Raw genomic sequence first — 14,708 nt, 5'->3', positions numbered from 1 at the left:
GGCTTTCAGGAAACAATATTAGATGAGTACATGAAAAAGCCCCTCACCTCCCCCATCCCGCACTCAGAGCCCAAGGGCTCTGGACACTGTCTCCCTACTCCCCGACCTTGGCCCTCTGCCCTCAGCCGTAGTGTGTGGCTTCTCATGGGGCAGAAGTGGGAGGCCCTGGCCCCGGGGCACCCTGGTCTTGCAGGGAGAGGAGGCTCATAGGCTATGAAGCGTGACCACTGACTGTCAGCGCTGATGAAGGGAGAGGCCACTTAGGGCTACACAAGGAGCTAAGCGTTGGAGAAGCGCTGGGTGCCAATGGACAGAGAGGATGGCAAACCATACAGTGGGTCCTTCTCAGAGGAGCACATGTGGTAAGGGGAGGGGCCATGGCTTAAAGAGCCTCCAGTACTGCTTTGGATTTTATTCTGGGCAACAGGAAGGGCTGCAGCTAAGGTGAGTTTTTATTTTGTTGTTTTTTAAACAGGGCACTGACATGATGAAAGTTTTGTTTTAGAAGAATCCCCTGGCAGAAGTGTAGGGGGTGGGTCAGAGATAGGACCGTCACTCTCTGAGGGCTTCCTGTGGCTAAGTGCTATGTGCTGAATGTGACTTATTTTACTTAACTCTTGTAACAACCCAGTGAGGTATTATTTATAATTGCTAGATATGGATTAGAAACCTGAGACTCATGGTGACCCTCTTCATTGGAAAACTGTCCCTTCCCATGTCTTAGGATTGAGGGATTGTCACAGTGCCCCACCTGTGCCAACAGCACCTAGTCCAAGGGATGGTCATGTGACCAAAGCAGAACAGAGTTGAGTCTTGGAATGTTGAAGATAGGGACCCTGGGTCTCTCTTTTTTTTGGATCTCAAACTGTAACTGTAAGCTTAGGGCATCTGAAGGCAATTTCCCATGACTTGGAGAAAACTATGTGACAGGATTGAATGTGGCTGATGCACAAAAGAAACAGATGAGGCCGGGCACGGTGGCTCACGCCTGTAATCCCAGCACTTTGGGAGGCCGAGGTGGGTGGATCACCTGAGGTCAGGAGTTCAAGACCAGCCTTGCCAACCTGGCGAAACCTTGTCTTTACTAAAAATACAAAAATGAGTTGAGTGTGGTGATTCGTGCCTGTAATCCCAGCTACTTGGGAGGCTGAGGCAGGAGAATCACAGAATCACTTGATCCTGGGAGACGGGGGTTGCAGTGAGCCGAGTTTGCACCATTGCACTCCAGCCTGGGTGACAGAATGAGACTCCATTTCAAAAAAAAAAGAACAAAGAAAGAAAGAAACAGATGAGCAGGATGTGTGGAGAGGGAGAGGTTGATGACCGTCACTGAAATTCTGGATCCAGCCATACCTGAAGCCAGACCCAGCTGGAGCTTCCTAGTACGTAAGCCATTAAATTACATTATTTTGTGTTTTAAAAACACAAAATAACTGGCTGAGTACAGTGGCTTGCACCTGAAATCCCAGCATTTTGAGAGGCTGAGGCAGGAGGATCGCTTGAGCCCAGGAGTTTCAGACCTGGTGTAGACCTGAGTGTGGAGGCTCAGGGAGAGGGTTGGAGGAGGATCCAAGGGACCTGGAAGATTTAGAAGCCAGAGGCAGAAGGGCACGTGGGAGATTGAGGCAGGGAGGAAGGATGGTAGCAGAGATGGCTTGTCTCAGACACAAAGGGCTGACAGGCAGGATGAGACCTCTCACCCAGAGGCCCAGGCAGCTGCAAGGCCAGCTTGTGGGTGCCGTTGAGCTCATCTGGAACCATGTGGGAGGCCAAGGCCAGGCCTGGGGTCACCCATGAGCTGAAGTTGGAGGAGAGGGAAGCAACAGCTGGAGGAGGAGGAGGAAACTGTCACCATGATGGAAAACATGGGAGAAGGTGGGAGTCAGCTCCTCAGAGCCCAGTGCCCCAGCTGAGAGGTCAGGAGGAGGAGGCCCTTGTGACCTTGGAAGCCAGAGCAGGACACCAAGGAAGGACCTTGGAGAAGGGAATGTGGAGGTGAGGCTTGTGGATTCAGCAGCAAACGAAGGGGTGGTGGTTAGAACGGTGACTGGAAGGACTGTCCCCTCCTGTTGTATAACTCAGTTCCATGCTGCAGAAACACAAGTCTTTCCCATACTACATTTCAGAGGCAAGGTTGAACTCAGGTGACTTATCTACCCCCTGCCCAATGAGCCAGAGACAGGTTTTATTTTTTTAAAGCATTTTAATAAAATTAACAAATAAATATTCTAAACTGTATAGGCTACAGGGACAAAGGGTAGAAGCTAGAGGGCCAGTCTTTCCTGCTCAGGCCCTCAAGTCCCCTTTAGAGAGACCCTGCTCTGGGCTGGTTTGGGGCTAGGACTGCTGACTTGGGGAGGTGGGGAGTGAACCCGGAATGGGTGATCTGGGCTCTTGCAGCCATTCCTCTTTGTTGGTGTAGGGGAGGAGAGAAGAGGTCAAAGAAAGCAAGACCCTGCAAGAGGCATCCCAGTGACCCCCAGAAGTGACTGGGGTAAGGGGAGCGCTATCCTAGAAGGAGGGGGTGGGACGGAGGGGGCAGTGAAGCAGGGCGGTGAGCATGGCCATTGGTGGGCTCCGGCCGCGGTTCTACCTGTGGCCACTCACTCTCGGACGTAGACCCTGGTGCACACAACGTCATCCGCCGTCATGGTCTGGAAGGACAGAAGTAGTTGTTAGCCTGAGAGGCCCCTGGGGTCCTGTGGCTTTGGAGAGGAGGGTTGAATGGAGGTACTCTGCTTGGCCTCCAGGTCCAAACCTGCTTCTTGGCTCAAGACCAACAGGCAGGAGCTGGTCCCAGAATGCCCAGGCATCAATGGAGGGAGGATAGCAATAGAGCCCCCGGGGCCCGTCCTCCTCCTCAAGCCAGGAAGATCTTCCTGAAGAACTACTGGGATCCCTCAGTACATGCCCTTTGCTTGCATAAAAGGAATACCATTTCTAATTCACACAGGGCACTGTATGGGATAGGGACACCTTAGTTCTGTTCAAGCAGTCCCATCAGCAGGGTGCGGAGTCCAGCCATGGTTGTTCTTGAGTCTCCTGCACCCTGGGGTCTCCCAGAGAATCTCGGAAGGTAGCACTGGGTTTGCTATTAGTGGGGAGGAGGCAGGACTTACCAGGATCAGTTCCCCATCGTTGGTCAGTTCTCTGGTCCACGAGGTCTTGGGGCCCTCTCCCTTCAGGAGCTTCTGCTCACAGACCATTTTATTCTCACTCTCCCATTTCACCAGGCTCTGCAAGAGACAGGTGGCCAAGTGAGCTGGGCCCATAGCAGGGGCAATGCAGTGAGAGGGATAAGGGAGAGAGCCCCTTTCTAGCCCCCACCACTACCTAGGGATTTTCCCTACTGGGACAGAGAGAAGCTAGGAGTTAACTGCTAGCCTGGAAAATGGCAGGTTGAGAGGCAGGGCAATGACGCCATGACCCTGGAGCCCCTCCTGGCACTCACCTTACAGGGCCTCCCATCCACAGTCTGCTCCTCAAACTCCTCCCCAACCTTGAAGTTAATCTCTGTGGTGCGCACGGTGGTGGAGGTTTTGATGTAGAAAGTGTCTCCCTCCTGTTTGATCTCCACTGCTGGCTTGGACGCTGCAGCCACAGCAATCTTCCTCAGCATCACATTCACCCCTGTGGGGAGAGAGGAGAGGCTCACCTTTTAGGGGCCTTTGGGCACCTCTCTCACACCCTCCCCATAAGACAGTTGGAGCAGGCTGATTTGTGACTTGCTTGGGGTGGGTGTGTTGGGGGGTGCATCTGCCTGGTGCCTGGGTGTCTAAGAAAGTGCCTTGAAGGAGACGGTAGGCGGTGCAACCCTGAAAGATGAGGGGGTTTAGGGAGGAGGGGGAGAGAGGCAGTGGCCTGCCCCTGGGAGTCCTGTTCCTAGCTGTGGCCCCACCTTGTTGAGTCAGCAGGTCTGGATCAGGCTCCCCACGTCTCAGCTCTTCAGTCCCAGAATGCCCAGGGGCAGCTTCTCCCCAGCCCCCTACCCAACAAACATCCTGCTACTGGCTCCGGTTGTCTCTGTTTACTTCACTTTTGGCCTTTTGTCTACCCTGTTGACAGCTCATCAGAGTCACTGGGACTGTACCCCTGGCCAAGCACAGGCCAGACCCCATCACTCATGTCCTGGGAAGTAGGAGCCATTTCCCTTTTTGCCCTATCTACCCACCATATCTAGTGCTAGATAGGTCTTCATTTGCCCAATTTCTGCCCCACAGCAATGAAAGAGAGCAGGGGCAGCTGCTTCCCTCTACAGAATGGTCAGCAGCCTGGGAAGACAGAGGCTCTGGAGTAAGGTCCAGGAGGCTGTGATTTCCTCCTGGCTCAGCCCCCTTACAGGCTGGGTGACCCTGAGCAAATGGCTTAACCACCCTGAGCCTTAGATTCCTCAATTGTAAAATGGAAATAACAGCTTCTTCAAAAGCCAATCAAGGTTGGGTACAGTGGCTCACACCTATAATCCCAGCACTTTGCAAGGCCAAGGCAGGTGGATTGTTTGAGCTCAGGAGTTCGATACCAGCATGGGCAACATGCTGAAACCCCGACTCTACCAAAAAAAAAAAGCCAGGGCTGGACGCAGTTGCTCACACCTGTAATCCCAGCTACTCAGGAGGCTGAGGCAGGAGAATTGCTGAATTGCTTGAACCCGGGAGGCGGAGGTTGTAATGAACCGAGATCATACCACTGCACTCCAGCCTGGGTGACAGAGAGAGACCCTGTCTCAAAAACAAAACAAAACAAAAGTCTGGGCGCAGTGGCTCACGCCTGTAATCCCAGCACTTTGGGAGGCCGAGGCGGGCGGATCACGAGGTCAAGAGTTCAAGACCAGCCTGACCAGCATAGTGAAACCCCATCTCTACTAAAAATACAAAAATTAGCTGGGCGTAGTGGCGCCCACCTGTAATCCCAGCTACTTGGGACGCTGAGGCTGGGGTAGGAGAATCACTTGAATCCGGGAGGCAGAGGTTGCAGTGAGCCAAGATCACACCACTGCATTCCAGCCTGGGCGACAAGGCGAGACTCCGTCTCAAAAAAAACAAAAAACAAACAAACAAACAAAAACGACCTGGCGCAGTGGCCCATGCCTGTAATCCCAGCACTTTAAAAGGAGGCCGAGGTGGGTGGATCATCTGAGGTTGGGAGTTTGAGACCAGCCTGACCAACGTGGAGAAACCTCATCTCCACTTAAAATAAAAAATTAGCCGGGCATGGTGGCACATGCCTGTACTCCCAGCTACTCGGGAGGCTGAGGCAGGAGAATCACTTGAATCCAGGAGGCGGAGGTTGTGGTGAGCCAAGATTGTGCCATTGCACTCCAGCCTGGGCAACAAGAGCAAAACTCTGTCTCAAAAAAAAAAAAAAAAAGCCAATTGGGATGGTATGTGTTTAGGACTTAGCACACACAGTGCCAGGCATATGCTTAAGTTTTCAGGAAACAATAGCTATGATTGTTGGTATTATTTTTACTGATAAAAGGAAGGCAAAGGGTCAGGTGCCATGGCTCATGCCTGTAATCCCAGCACTTTGGGAGGCCGAGGCAGGAGGACTGCTTAAGCCCAGAAGTTTGAGACTAGATTGGGCAACACAGTGAGACCCTACCACTAAAAAAAAAAAAAAAAAAAAAAAGGAAAGCAAAAAGCTGGGGCTCAAAGCTCTCTGCATTAGGCACCGTACTCATCTGCCCTTCTGGAAGACTCCCATACCCCTGTCCCCTCAAGGGAACCCCCTCTGCTGTGAGAAGAAGGGATAGAAAAGGAGACTGCCCTCCCCGCTCTGTGTGATGTATCCCCTTCTTCAGGATCCCCCACTCCCCTCACAGGGTCCGGCTATCTCATTCAGCCTCTGTGGATTCAGACTCTCTGTGCACCTCCATATCCCAGCCCAGATTGGACCCCTTCTCTCTGCTCCCCAGTTATTAACCGAAGTGGGGGAGATAGGAGACAGCACCCCTCTGAAAGGAAGACGTGCAGAGCAGGGGGCCTCTCTGGATGGGCTCCAGGTCTAAGCTCCACACACCCACCTCACCTGGCCTGATCTGCCGCCCTGTCCTGGAGTAGAGCCAGGGATGCACTAGGCGGGGGTGAAAGGGCCCTCTGCCAGGTAGCAGGATTTCCCTGCCCCTGATCTGGCCAACTCCCTGGACCTCCTCCAGACCTGGGTTCCTAGAGAAACAAATCCTCTTTCCCCTCAGTGCCAAAGCATACCTACCCTACTGCAAACAGAAGAGAGAGGGAGAGAGGAAGCCTTGCCCCTGGGGAGCCCAGGACCCCCATTGTTGGCTGCTGAACTCTTGTGTCTAGGAAGAAATGACAGGTCCCCAAGTCTTATTGAGATGGACCCTTGACTAGAGCTAAGAGGGGTGTGCCAGGACCGAAGTTCCTGCAGAGGCAAGGCTGGGTTCAGAGGAGACATCCTTTCAGCGAGCCCCTGGTGCCTGTGGAGCTGAGGGCCCAGCTTAGCCGGCCTTAGCTGGCTCAGGACTGTGTTTGTCTAATGGATCTGTTTTTAATCTGCCCCCTGCAGGGCCTGAGGAGGGCACGTGGCTCAGAGAGACCCTGCAGGGAGGACAAACAGACCGAAGACAGACAGCAGGATTGGGGCCTTGAATCTTACTCTTCAGCTGGGGCCTGGGGGTGTACCAGACCACCACCTCATCCGCTGAGGACAGGGGCCAGAATCCAGAGAAGATGAGGAGGGAGTGGCATCTAGGCTTTCCAAAGAGAAAATTTCTTTTTGTCTTTAAGTTTAGCAAGGACAGAGCAAGAAAGACTGATATGACTCCAAGAAGTATTGTGGTTAGATCGCAGGAAGAACTAACGGCAAGGAATGATGGAGATCCCTGCTCTCTCTGCAGCATTCCAGACCCGTCTTAGATCCAGACTCACTCCTATAGTCCAGGGAGAGGGGTGCCCTCCCTCCCTCCCCCCTCGCCCAGCCCAGCCGAACTACCGTCTCTCTGTTGAGTGCAGGAATTGAAGGCAGCAGGCCTGCCCTTACGCTCCCAGTGGCTGGGGTCCCTAACTAACGTCCATCTCTCCCCCAGAGTCCTCTCCCAGTCACCAGGTCCTGGCATTCTCCCCTGCCCCAGATGTCTAGCCCAGTTGGCCCAGAGGGCACACAGAAGGTGGGCTGGGAAAGTGGGAAAGGCAGTCTGGATTGACTTAGTTTTCCCCACCTTTGACCAACACACCCAATTGGGCTGCAGCCGATCTATGGTGGGGGGAGGTAGGTGGGAACCTAGATTTTTGGAAATGTGGGATTGGGGTTTCACACGAAACCATTTGTTGAAATCCAAGAAAGTGATAATTATCCCTAGCGATTTTAGAACTCTGGAGCTGCTCGCTGTATGAAAATACTTGTCTCACAGATGGGGGGTGGGGAGAGCAGAGTGGAAAGTGCAGAGGGGGAGGAAAGTGGGGCTCAGGGGGCGCTGGGGCAGCAGATCACCTCGCAGGCAGAGCTGGGCGCCGAGGGGTAATGAGCCTGCCCTGGGGATTGGGTTACCGAGGGGGGCACCGGGAAGGAGACTGGAATGTCTCCGAGCGGCTGGGCAGGGTAGGGAACCGGGCTCCCAGTCTGGATGCAGGGTTCGTGGCTCCACCAGCCCGCAGCCTCTGAACTGCAGAGAGCCAGGTGCCTCGGCCCGCCGAGTCCGGCCGCTGAGGCCAGCCTCCCCTTCCCCCAGAGGCCAACCTCGCGCTTCTGGTTTCTACGTGATTCACAGGCCGTGAGTCACCGCAGTGTTGGCACCGGTGGGCCCCCGCAGGAGAAAGCGGGATTTAGGCGTCGTGCCCAGAGCCCCGGGACCCGGACGCCTGGCACGTTTTTCGGGGATGCAGGCACCCAGTGTCTCACGCCCTGATTGTGGTCCCGCTGTCTTTCTCATCCCCAACTTCGAGGACTCCAGAGCCCCCCCTTGCCCCACCTGGGCCCTCGAACATTTCTTTACCCAGCACTTTGAGCAATTCCTCGAAGTTTTCCGATCGGATGATTTTCCAGTTGCCAGAGAAGTTGGGCATGGTGGCGGCGCGGGAGGCGGTCCCCGTAGACTCCTAGGCTGGAGCACTGGACACTGTCTTTTAGTCAAAAGAGACGTCGCCGTCGCCGGGTCGTCAGGTTCTGGAACCAAGACCCGTCCAGGGACAACCCCAAAGCTGGCCTGGGCTCCCGCGCGGACAGCTTTTATACCCTGTACGGAACCGCCCCTGCCCAGGATTGAAGTGGCCCCGCCTCCCGCTCCGCCCCCCCCCACCTGGGGGGCCCGGCGCCCCCGCCACCAACCTCTGGATCTAGCCCGCGTGTGGGTCCAGGCTTCTCTGGGGACCGAGATAGCCTTCTCCTGCGCTAGTAAGTGGATGGGGAAGCGGACGCAAAGCCAGCACTTGAATCGCGCTCTCCGCCGAGGCGGGGGGAGCCAGCTGCGGGCGCAGATGCTCAGGGCTCGTGTATGGCTGTCCCCCACCCGAGTTCCTCACGTCTCGCCTGTTCCCCACCCATCCCCAACCTGACTCGGTGCATTCAACTCCTTGGTGCCGGACACCTGGCGACCCCACCCGCAGGCGGACCCCAGATATTGAGCCGTAGCTAGCCCTAGCTCCATTGAAGCCTGAACTGGATCCAGTGGGACCACTCCGTACTCAGAGAGGGGCTGGGGAGCTGCGGGGTTCCGGGGGTTAGGGATCTAAGTGAGGCAACGGCGCCCCCTGCTGGAACAACTCGGAGACGCTGGGCGGGGGCGGCACGGTCCCCCCACCCCTCCACCCTGCTTCGGGCTCACGTAATGCCTGGGGACTCTGGAAGTAGTCGCCAGGCGACTCGCTCCCCTTAATGCGCTGGGCGGACATTGAAGGGTTAAGCAGGAGCCCAGGGCGCGAGGCTGGGAGGGCAGAGGTCACAGCCAATCACTTGACGCAAGGTCTTTATTAAAACGCTTTCTCTGTCGCTTCACTCCCGAGACCCCGAGGGGGTCTCAGTAGGGGGAAGGGAGGGAGGCGGGGACAGAGGCGCGGAGCCCTGGCGAGCTGCGCCGCCACCTAGATAGGCGGGAGGATGGGTGCCGGGGGAGAAGGCGGAGCAGGGTCTCAGGTGTCACCATCCTGAGCTGTAAAACGGGCGGAAGGAGCGACCTCCTCTCCCTTGGAGAGCGGCTTTGAAACGGGAGATCAAAGAGGGTGGGAGGAGGGCACGGCTTCCTGCAGAGACCCGAGTGGGAGTGGGCGAGACCCCAGTGGAGATGGCAGGGAGACGGAGAAACAGAAACGGAGGTCAGGCGGGGAGCCTCGGGGACAGGCCTGGGACCCGAGGCCGGAAACCGCAGAGGAGCGAAGCCTGGCGGGATGCAGTGATTGGAGCCAAAGAAACCGTCCCGGCCTGTCCAACGCGGGGGGCCCTTCGGCCCGGTGGCCCTGAGCGAACCGATGCACGTGGCCCCGCTGCATCCCATCCCCCACCCTCCCCAGACTCTCCCTCCCAGCTCCTTCTGAGGCGGGAAGAAAAACCCTACATCTGGTCCCAGCCCTGGGTCCCTGCCCTGGCCCCTCCTCGCCAGCGTGGCCAAGGGTGGAGCAGGCAGTCGCTCTCAGATCTCTGAGCCCTTATGTTTAGAACCTAGGGGCGATCTAGGGAGTTGGGAGCTTTGGTGGGAGCTGGGGAAGAGTCTGGAGGAAGATGACCAAAGGAGAGGGGCCAGAGTGACCTCAGCATTGAGAACTGAAGGCTGGAGAATGTACTGGGGGGTCGGGCCTCCGGGTTGCAGAGAGGGAAATCTGCAGAAATGGGTGGGTGAGAAAATAAAGCAGCTGGGCTGACTGGGCAGCAGGAGGGATGGAGATTCCACTGCATAGGACTTCTCTATGGGGCCCCGCCCGCAATAGCCAACAAACTGAGATTTGAATACTTCAGCCTGGGTTTAGGGGTCCAGGTTTTGTGTGGGAGAGCTTATTTGGGGGTGTTTGGGAGGCCTGGGCTTCTGCAAGGAAGAGGGCAGCAGGTCAAGGAGCTCTCTGAGGAAGGACAGACAAAAGCAGAGGTGGTGGAAGGAAGCGGGGTGGGGCGGGGTGGGGGGTTCCCTGGGAAGTGCTTAGGGCCTGGGGTTGCAGGCACAGCCCGAGCTCCTCCCCCATCCTCCCTGCTCAGCAATGCTGTAGGTAAAGGAGGGAGATTAGGCTCTGACAGTGAAATCAGGCTCCTGGCCAAAGGGATGAGGAGAGGCTAGAGGAGGGAACATGGTGGAAACCAGATTCCTGCTGCTCCTCCTTCCCTTCACTGCCCCCCTGCCTCCCCCACCCAGGTCATTTCGTCCATCTCCATGCCACCAGCCCTCTTGAGCCCCCAGCTGGAAGCGCCCAGCCTCCTGCTCAATAGGCATCCCTCCTCCTGCACGACAAAAGGATCAGTGCACTCTCCCCCCTAGCCTTGTGAGTGACTAAGGATGTTAAAACCTCACCCAAAAGATGGTCACCAGGATGCAGGGACAGTCATAGGAGGGGGTGATTGGCCCCTCGATGCTAGAGCAGGGGAGCACAGGCTGGATGGCTTGGCTGAGGCTGCTGGGGAGGCTGGAGCCAGGCAGTGGGGCTCCCTGGGGTGGGGGCAGGGAGACCTGGGCCCACTCCCCTCTCCTCACTTCCCCACTCCCTCCACCAGCCAACTGGCCATGATTTCCAAAGAGACAGAAGTAAGACAAAGGGAAGTCGGGCTGGGAGAGGAATTCTTTCCAGATGTGAGCATTTGCGGTTTGGCAGCTCTGGGCCTGAGCTCCAGCTCCAGCCCCAGCACCCTAACCCTGGCTGAGGGAGGTGGGTAGGGGGTCTAAGCAGGGTGCTGAATAGCTGAGGCCGAGGTCTCAGCCTCTAGCAGCCCTGTTACCCCAGGGAGCAGCAGGCATGGAGGGTTCTTAGGGAAGATGCTAGGGAAGGGGACTTGGGGAGGTGGGGGGCGGGGGTAGGAGATGAGAGAGTGGAGGGGCCTGGGGAAGGGGACTAATCAAGGAGGATGGAGATGCCTAGAGGCAAGGAGCAGGGGCTAGGACCCTGGAACCAGGCAATGGGGAGGAGCTGCAGCCTTCATCAGCCACTCAGTCACAAACAACTGGCTTTAATTTCCCGCTGGGATCAATAAGGAGAAGGAATTTCCCAGTGCCTCTGGCCTTTTAATTATGACCTAATCTGCTACAGATCTGCCCAGGGTGACCCTTTGCAGGAGCTTTGGTCATAACCCTCTTGGGGCCCCCCCAGGAATCTGGAGACTCAGTGAGGGGAGGGTGCAAAGTTGATGAGAAAAGCTGGGGGGGCAGAGGTGGGATAGGTAGGGGTGGAGTGAGGAGGAAACAAGCTCGAGAGACTTAGGAGAGCAACATTCTGGGACTTTGTTCCATGGTGGTGTGGCTAAAAGGAAGGTGGCTGGTCTCACGCCTGAAGAAATAGAGATGGGCAGGAGAGGGCTCCTGGATGGTGAAGAGTGTGAGTGGGTGTAGATGTGTATATAACTGAGGCGTCTAGGACTTGGGGAGAGGAGAACCCCCTCCCCTTTCCATTACTTCTTGAGGCTAGCAGGGAGAAGGAGTGACCACCCAGCCCAGCCGCTGGAGAGGGAAAGGTTGACTGGGGATGGGAAGTGTGGGAGAGTGATTAAGCCCCCACCCTCACCCCTAACCGGGACCATGGAGATTCTCTGGCCAAATTCAGCATTTGGAGAAGAACCTCACCCTGGGCAGTGTTATTGTATCTGCTGGGTCAGAGAGTTTGTTGGCTGGAACGCATGTAGAAATTAAACCCAGGTGGGGCTAGACACCTGGATCTCTGCTACTCCATGTAGGGGCAGCAATGAATTCAGGACTTCTACAGAATGCAGGGAAGTCTGAGAGTAGAAGAGAGGGGCTGGGAGCAGCTGGGGCAAGAGAGTTCTGTCTCCTGGCCACCCTGAGCCTTCAGGATTCCACTTAGCACAGAGCACAGACTCAGGCAGGTTGCCCCCCAGTCTGGCCTGATCCTTGGTACAGAGAAGAGTGCTGCTTTCTTTTCTCTCTGGGTTCAGGGGCCCAGCCCTTTTCAAGTCTGAGAAGGCCAGGCTCTGATTTGCCCCAAATGAAATTGTCCTCACAGCAGGATAAATAGGAGTTAGGCCTGAAAAAAGTTCCCAGCAAACTGAAGTGCAAGCAGGGAGAAGGGTCAGAAATCTAGAAAGGAGGCAACTCATTTCCCAGAAACATTTGGATGCAGGAGAGAGATTGTGAAAACTAGGGATGATTAGGGTAGAGAATCCTGAGTGACCTGGGTAAAGGGGCAGCTGGACCCAAAGGCAGGGGATGACAGTAACCTCCAGGGCTAGCCCTGAGGCCTAGCAAAGAGAGGCAGATGTGGCCCAGTAGGGTCAGGACCACAGACTGGGAGGAGGGGGCTGACCAGGATTACAGTCAGATAAGGAGAGGGTCTGCGCAGCATCCAGGTGGCCAGGCGGTGCCTCTGACTGTGACAAGAGGCATTATAGGCAGACCAGGGAGGATCTGCACAGCGCCAAGGCGGTGCCTCTGTTGTTCTTGGCTCTGCCACCTCATTCCCAGCTCCAGCTGCCAACGCTTTCCTCAGGGCTGGGCTGGGCTGCTGAGCCGCGGGAAGGGAGAGGGAGGAGGTGGGGATGCACTGGTTGAGGACTTGTCCAGACTGGGTTTCAGTTCCCTGGATGGAGAAGTCAGTCTACGCCATGACTTGACCTACAGTTAAACTCCTCTTGACTTTTAAGATCCAGTTTTCAGGGCTGGACCCCTCCATCACTCCCACCCTTCACCCTGCACTGGCTTCTTAACCCCTGGCAGCCCAGGGCAGGAGGCCAAAGGTGTAGCCATGGCAAGTTTGGCAAGCTGAACACATGCATTCACGTGGCACCTAGGAGAAGTGGCCAGCCCTAGACAAGGTGCACAACCAGCACGCAGCCTCCAACCCTGCCACTGTGGTCCAGGGCACTAGACCTGGGGAACACAGGCTACGTCTCAGATGCCTCCTCTCCCACCCTCTGAGGATGGGAAATAAAGATCCAGGGTCTGGGCACCTTCACCTTCCCCCAACCCCCTGGCACTGAGATGATCTGGAGTTTCTGGAGGAAGAAGGAAAAGGTTGGGTGGGGAGTGTGCTGCAGGCAGTGTGGTCACTGGGCCAGATAACTGGATTCTGGGATTGAAGAGGAAAGAGGCAAGAGGAGAGGAGAAAGGCAAGGTCCCGGAGAAGAGGAGACTGAGAGGGGTGCAGGTCTGGGTTTTGAGGTTCTAGGTGGGGACAGAAAGAGGATTTTGGACTCACTGTCCCTAGGAGGCAGGGTAGGAGGGGCTAATGGCTCAGCTTCAGGAAGGGGGTCAGCCAGCTTGCGCAGAACTCCTCTCCAAGGCTCCTTGCGGCTCCCATTTCCCTCCTCTCAAGTCTCCAAATGCAGCTCTTGTCTCCAGACAGTGGGACCCAGCAGTCTATCCCCCAGCCTGCTTCCTAGGGACCTGTGGAAACTAGCTCTCTTGGGGGTTCCAGGGAGGAGGCTGGGGTCCCAGAAGTTGAGAAATAAGGACCAGCTTCCCCATCCCCTGGGCCCTTCCTGCTGCAGACCAGACCCAGGACTAACGGCCGGGCAGGCCCTTTCCTTGGGGCCAGTGAGTCAGACTCCCGGGAGATAGTCAGAGGTGTTGGGGGATTTGAGCAGAATAAAGGAGGGCCCCAGGAGCCCAGATTCCTGGTCCCCACCCCCACCCTCCCCTCTTGAACTGGCAGGGAATTAAGAAGGGATACAAGAGTTCAGAGTCTGGCCTCTTAGCCAGGCTAGGGCCTTGTCCTTCCAATGACCCCCCCACCCCCACCCCTCCTTATAGCAGGGCTGAGAGATGGGCGGGCGGGGGAGGCCCCGGACTGACCTAGTCCTAATGGTTTTCTCTGGGCAGCATGAACAAAATGGGAAAAAGATGTGTGAGGTGGGAAGCTCTGATTTCCTTTCCCCTGCAGGCGCCAGCTCTGGAAAATGTTAGCTGTCAAAGAGAGACTGAACAGTCTCCCACCTCCCCCTGCCCAGTACTCCTACCCCATCCCATCCGCCAGGGCCCCCCAGCCTGCCCGGATTCCCAAAGGGCACTGAGCTAAGGCCTGTGAATTTCAGAGTGAGCCAGGCTGAGAATGCAAACCCATCTCAGGAAGCCCCCAACCTCTCCCTGCCTGTGATTCCTCTAACAACCTGGAGCTAGGCATCCAAGTGGGTGCTTTGGAACTTGAGGATCCACAGGGACACATCCCTGGGGGATCAAAGGAGCCAGCAGCTCCTGAATTTCACAGCTGCCAAACTCCTGCCACAGTCTCAGCCCCCTAAATCCCAGAGCTAAGGGACTGTCAGTGCCAGGTTTCCAGGTTTCCAGATGATCTGGGTATTTGTTTGTTTGTTTGTTTGAGACAGTCTCACTCTGTTGCCCAGGCTGGAATGCAGTGGCACAATTGTAGCTCACTGCAGCCTCAAACTCCTGGGCTCAAGTGATCCTCCCACCTTAGCCTCCTGAGTAGTTGGGACTACAGGCATGCACCACCATGTCCAGCTAACTTAAAAATTTTGTTTTTTTTGTAGAGATGGGGTCTCGCTACGTTGCCCAAGCTGGTCTCAAACTCCTGGCCTCAAGCAATCCTCCCACCTCGGCCTCTCAAACCGTTGACATTACAGGCAGACATGAGCCACTGCAACTGGCCTGA

At 56.1% G+C, this 14,708-nt stretch overlaps 1 protein-coding gene across 3 annotated transcripts; it reads right to left on the bottom strand.

Moving 5' to 3' along the window:
• Nucleotides 1–2,183: 2,183 nt before the first annotated feature.
• CRABP2 (cellular retinoic acid binding protein 2) lies at nucleotides 2,184–10,579 on the bottom strand. Of its 3 annotated transcripts, none has more exons than XM_063604511.1 (5): nucleotides 10,448–10,579; nucleotides 7,952–8,078; nucleotides 3,452–3,630; nucleotides 3,120–3,236; nucleotides 2,184–2,654 (listed from the first exon to the last, which is right to left on the bottom strand). In XM_063604511.1, the coding sequence occupies exons 2-5, from the start codon at nucleotides 8,019–8,021 to the stop codon at nucleotides 2,604–2,606; spliced, it is 417 nt and encodes a 138-aa protein (XP_063460581.1). In that variant the 5' UTR covers nucleotides 8,022–8,078; nucleotides 10,448–10,579; the 3' UTR covers nucleotides 2,184–2,603. The 3 variants fall into 3 exon arrangements, with proteins under 3 accessions (XP_063460581.1, XP_034793630.1, XP_063460579.1); XM_034937739.3 differs by lacking the exon at nucleotides 10,448–10,579 and adding an exon at nucleotides 8,284–8,435; XM_063604509.1 differs by lacking the exon at nucleotides 10,448–10,579 and having other exon boundaries at nucleotides 7,952–8,214.
• Between the last annotated feature and the right edge of the window lie 4,129 nt (nucleotides 10,580–14,708).

The sequence above is a fragment of the Pan paniscus genome, chromosome 1 (assembly GCF_029289425.2).
Source record: "Pan paniscus chromosome 1, NHGRI_mPanPan1-v2.0_pri, whole genome shotgun sequence".
In the NCBI taxonomy this organism is placed as follows: domain Eukaryota; kingdom Metazoa; phylum Chordata; class Mammalia; order Primates; family Hominidae; genus Pan; species Pan paniscus.
This window is presented reverse-complemented; position numbering and strand designations above follow the sequence as displayed.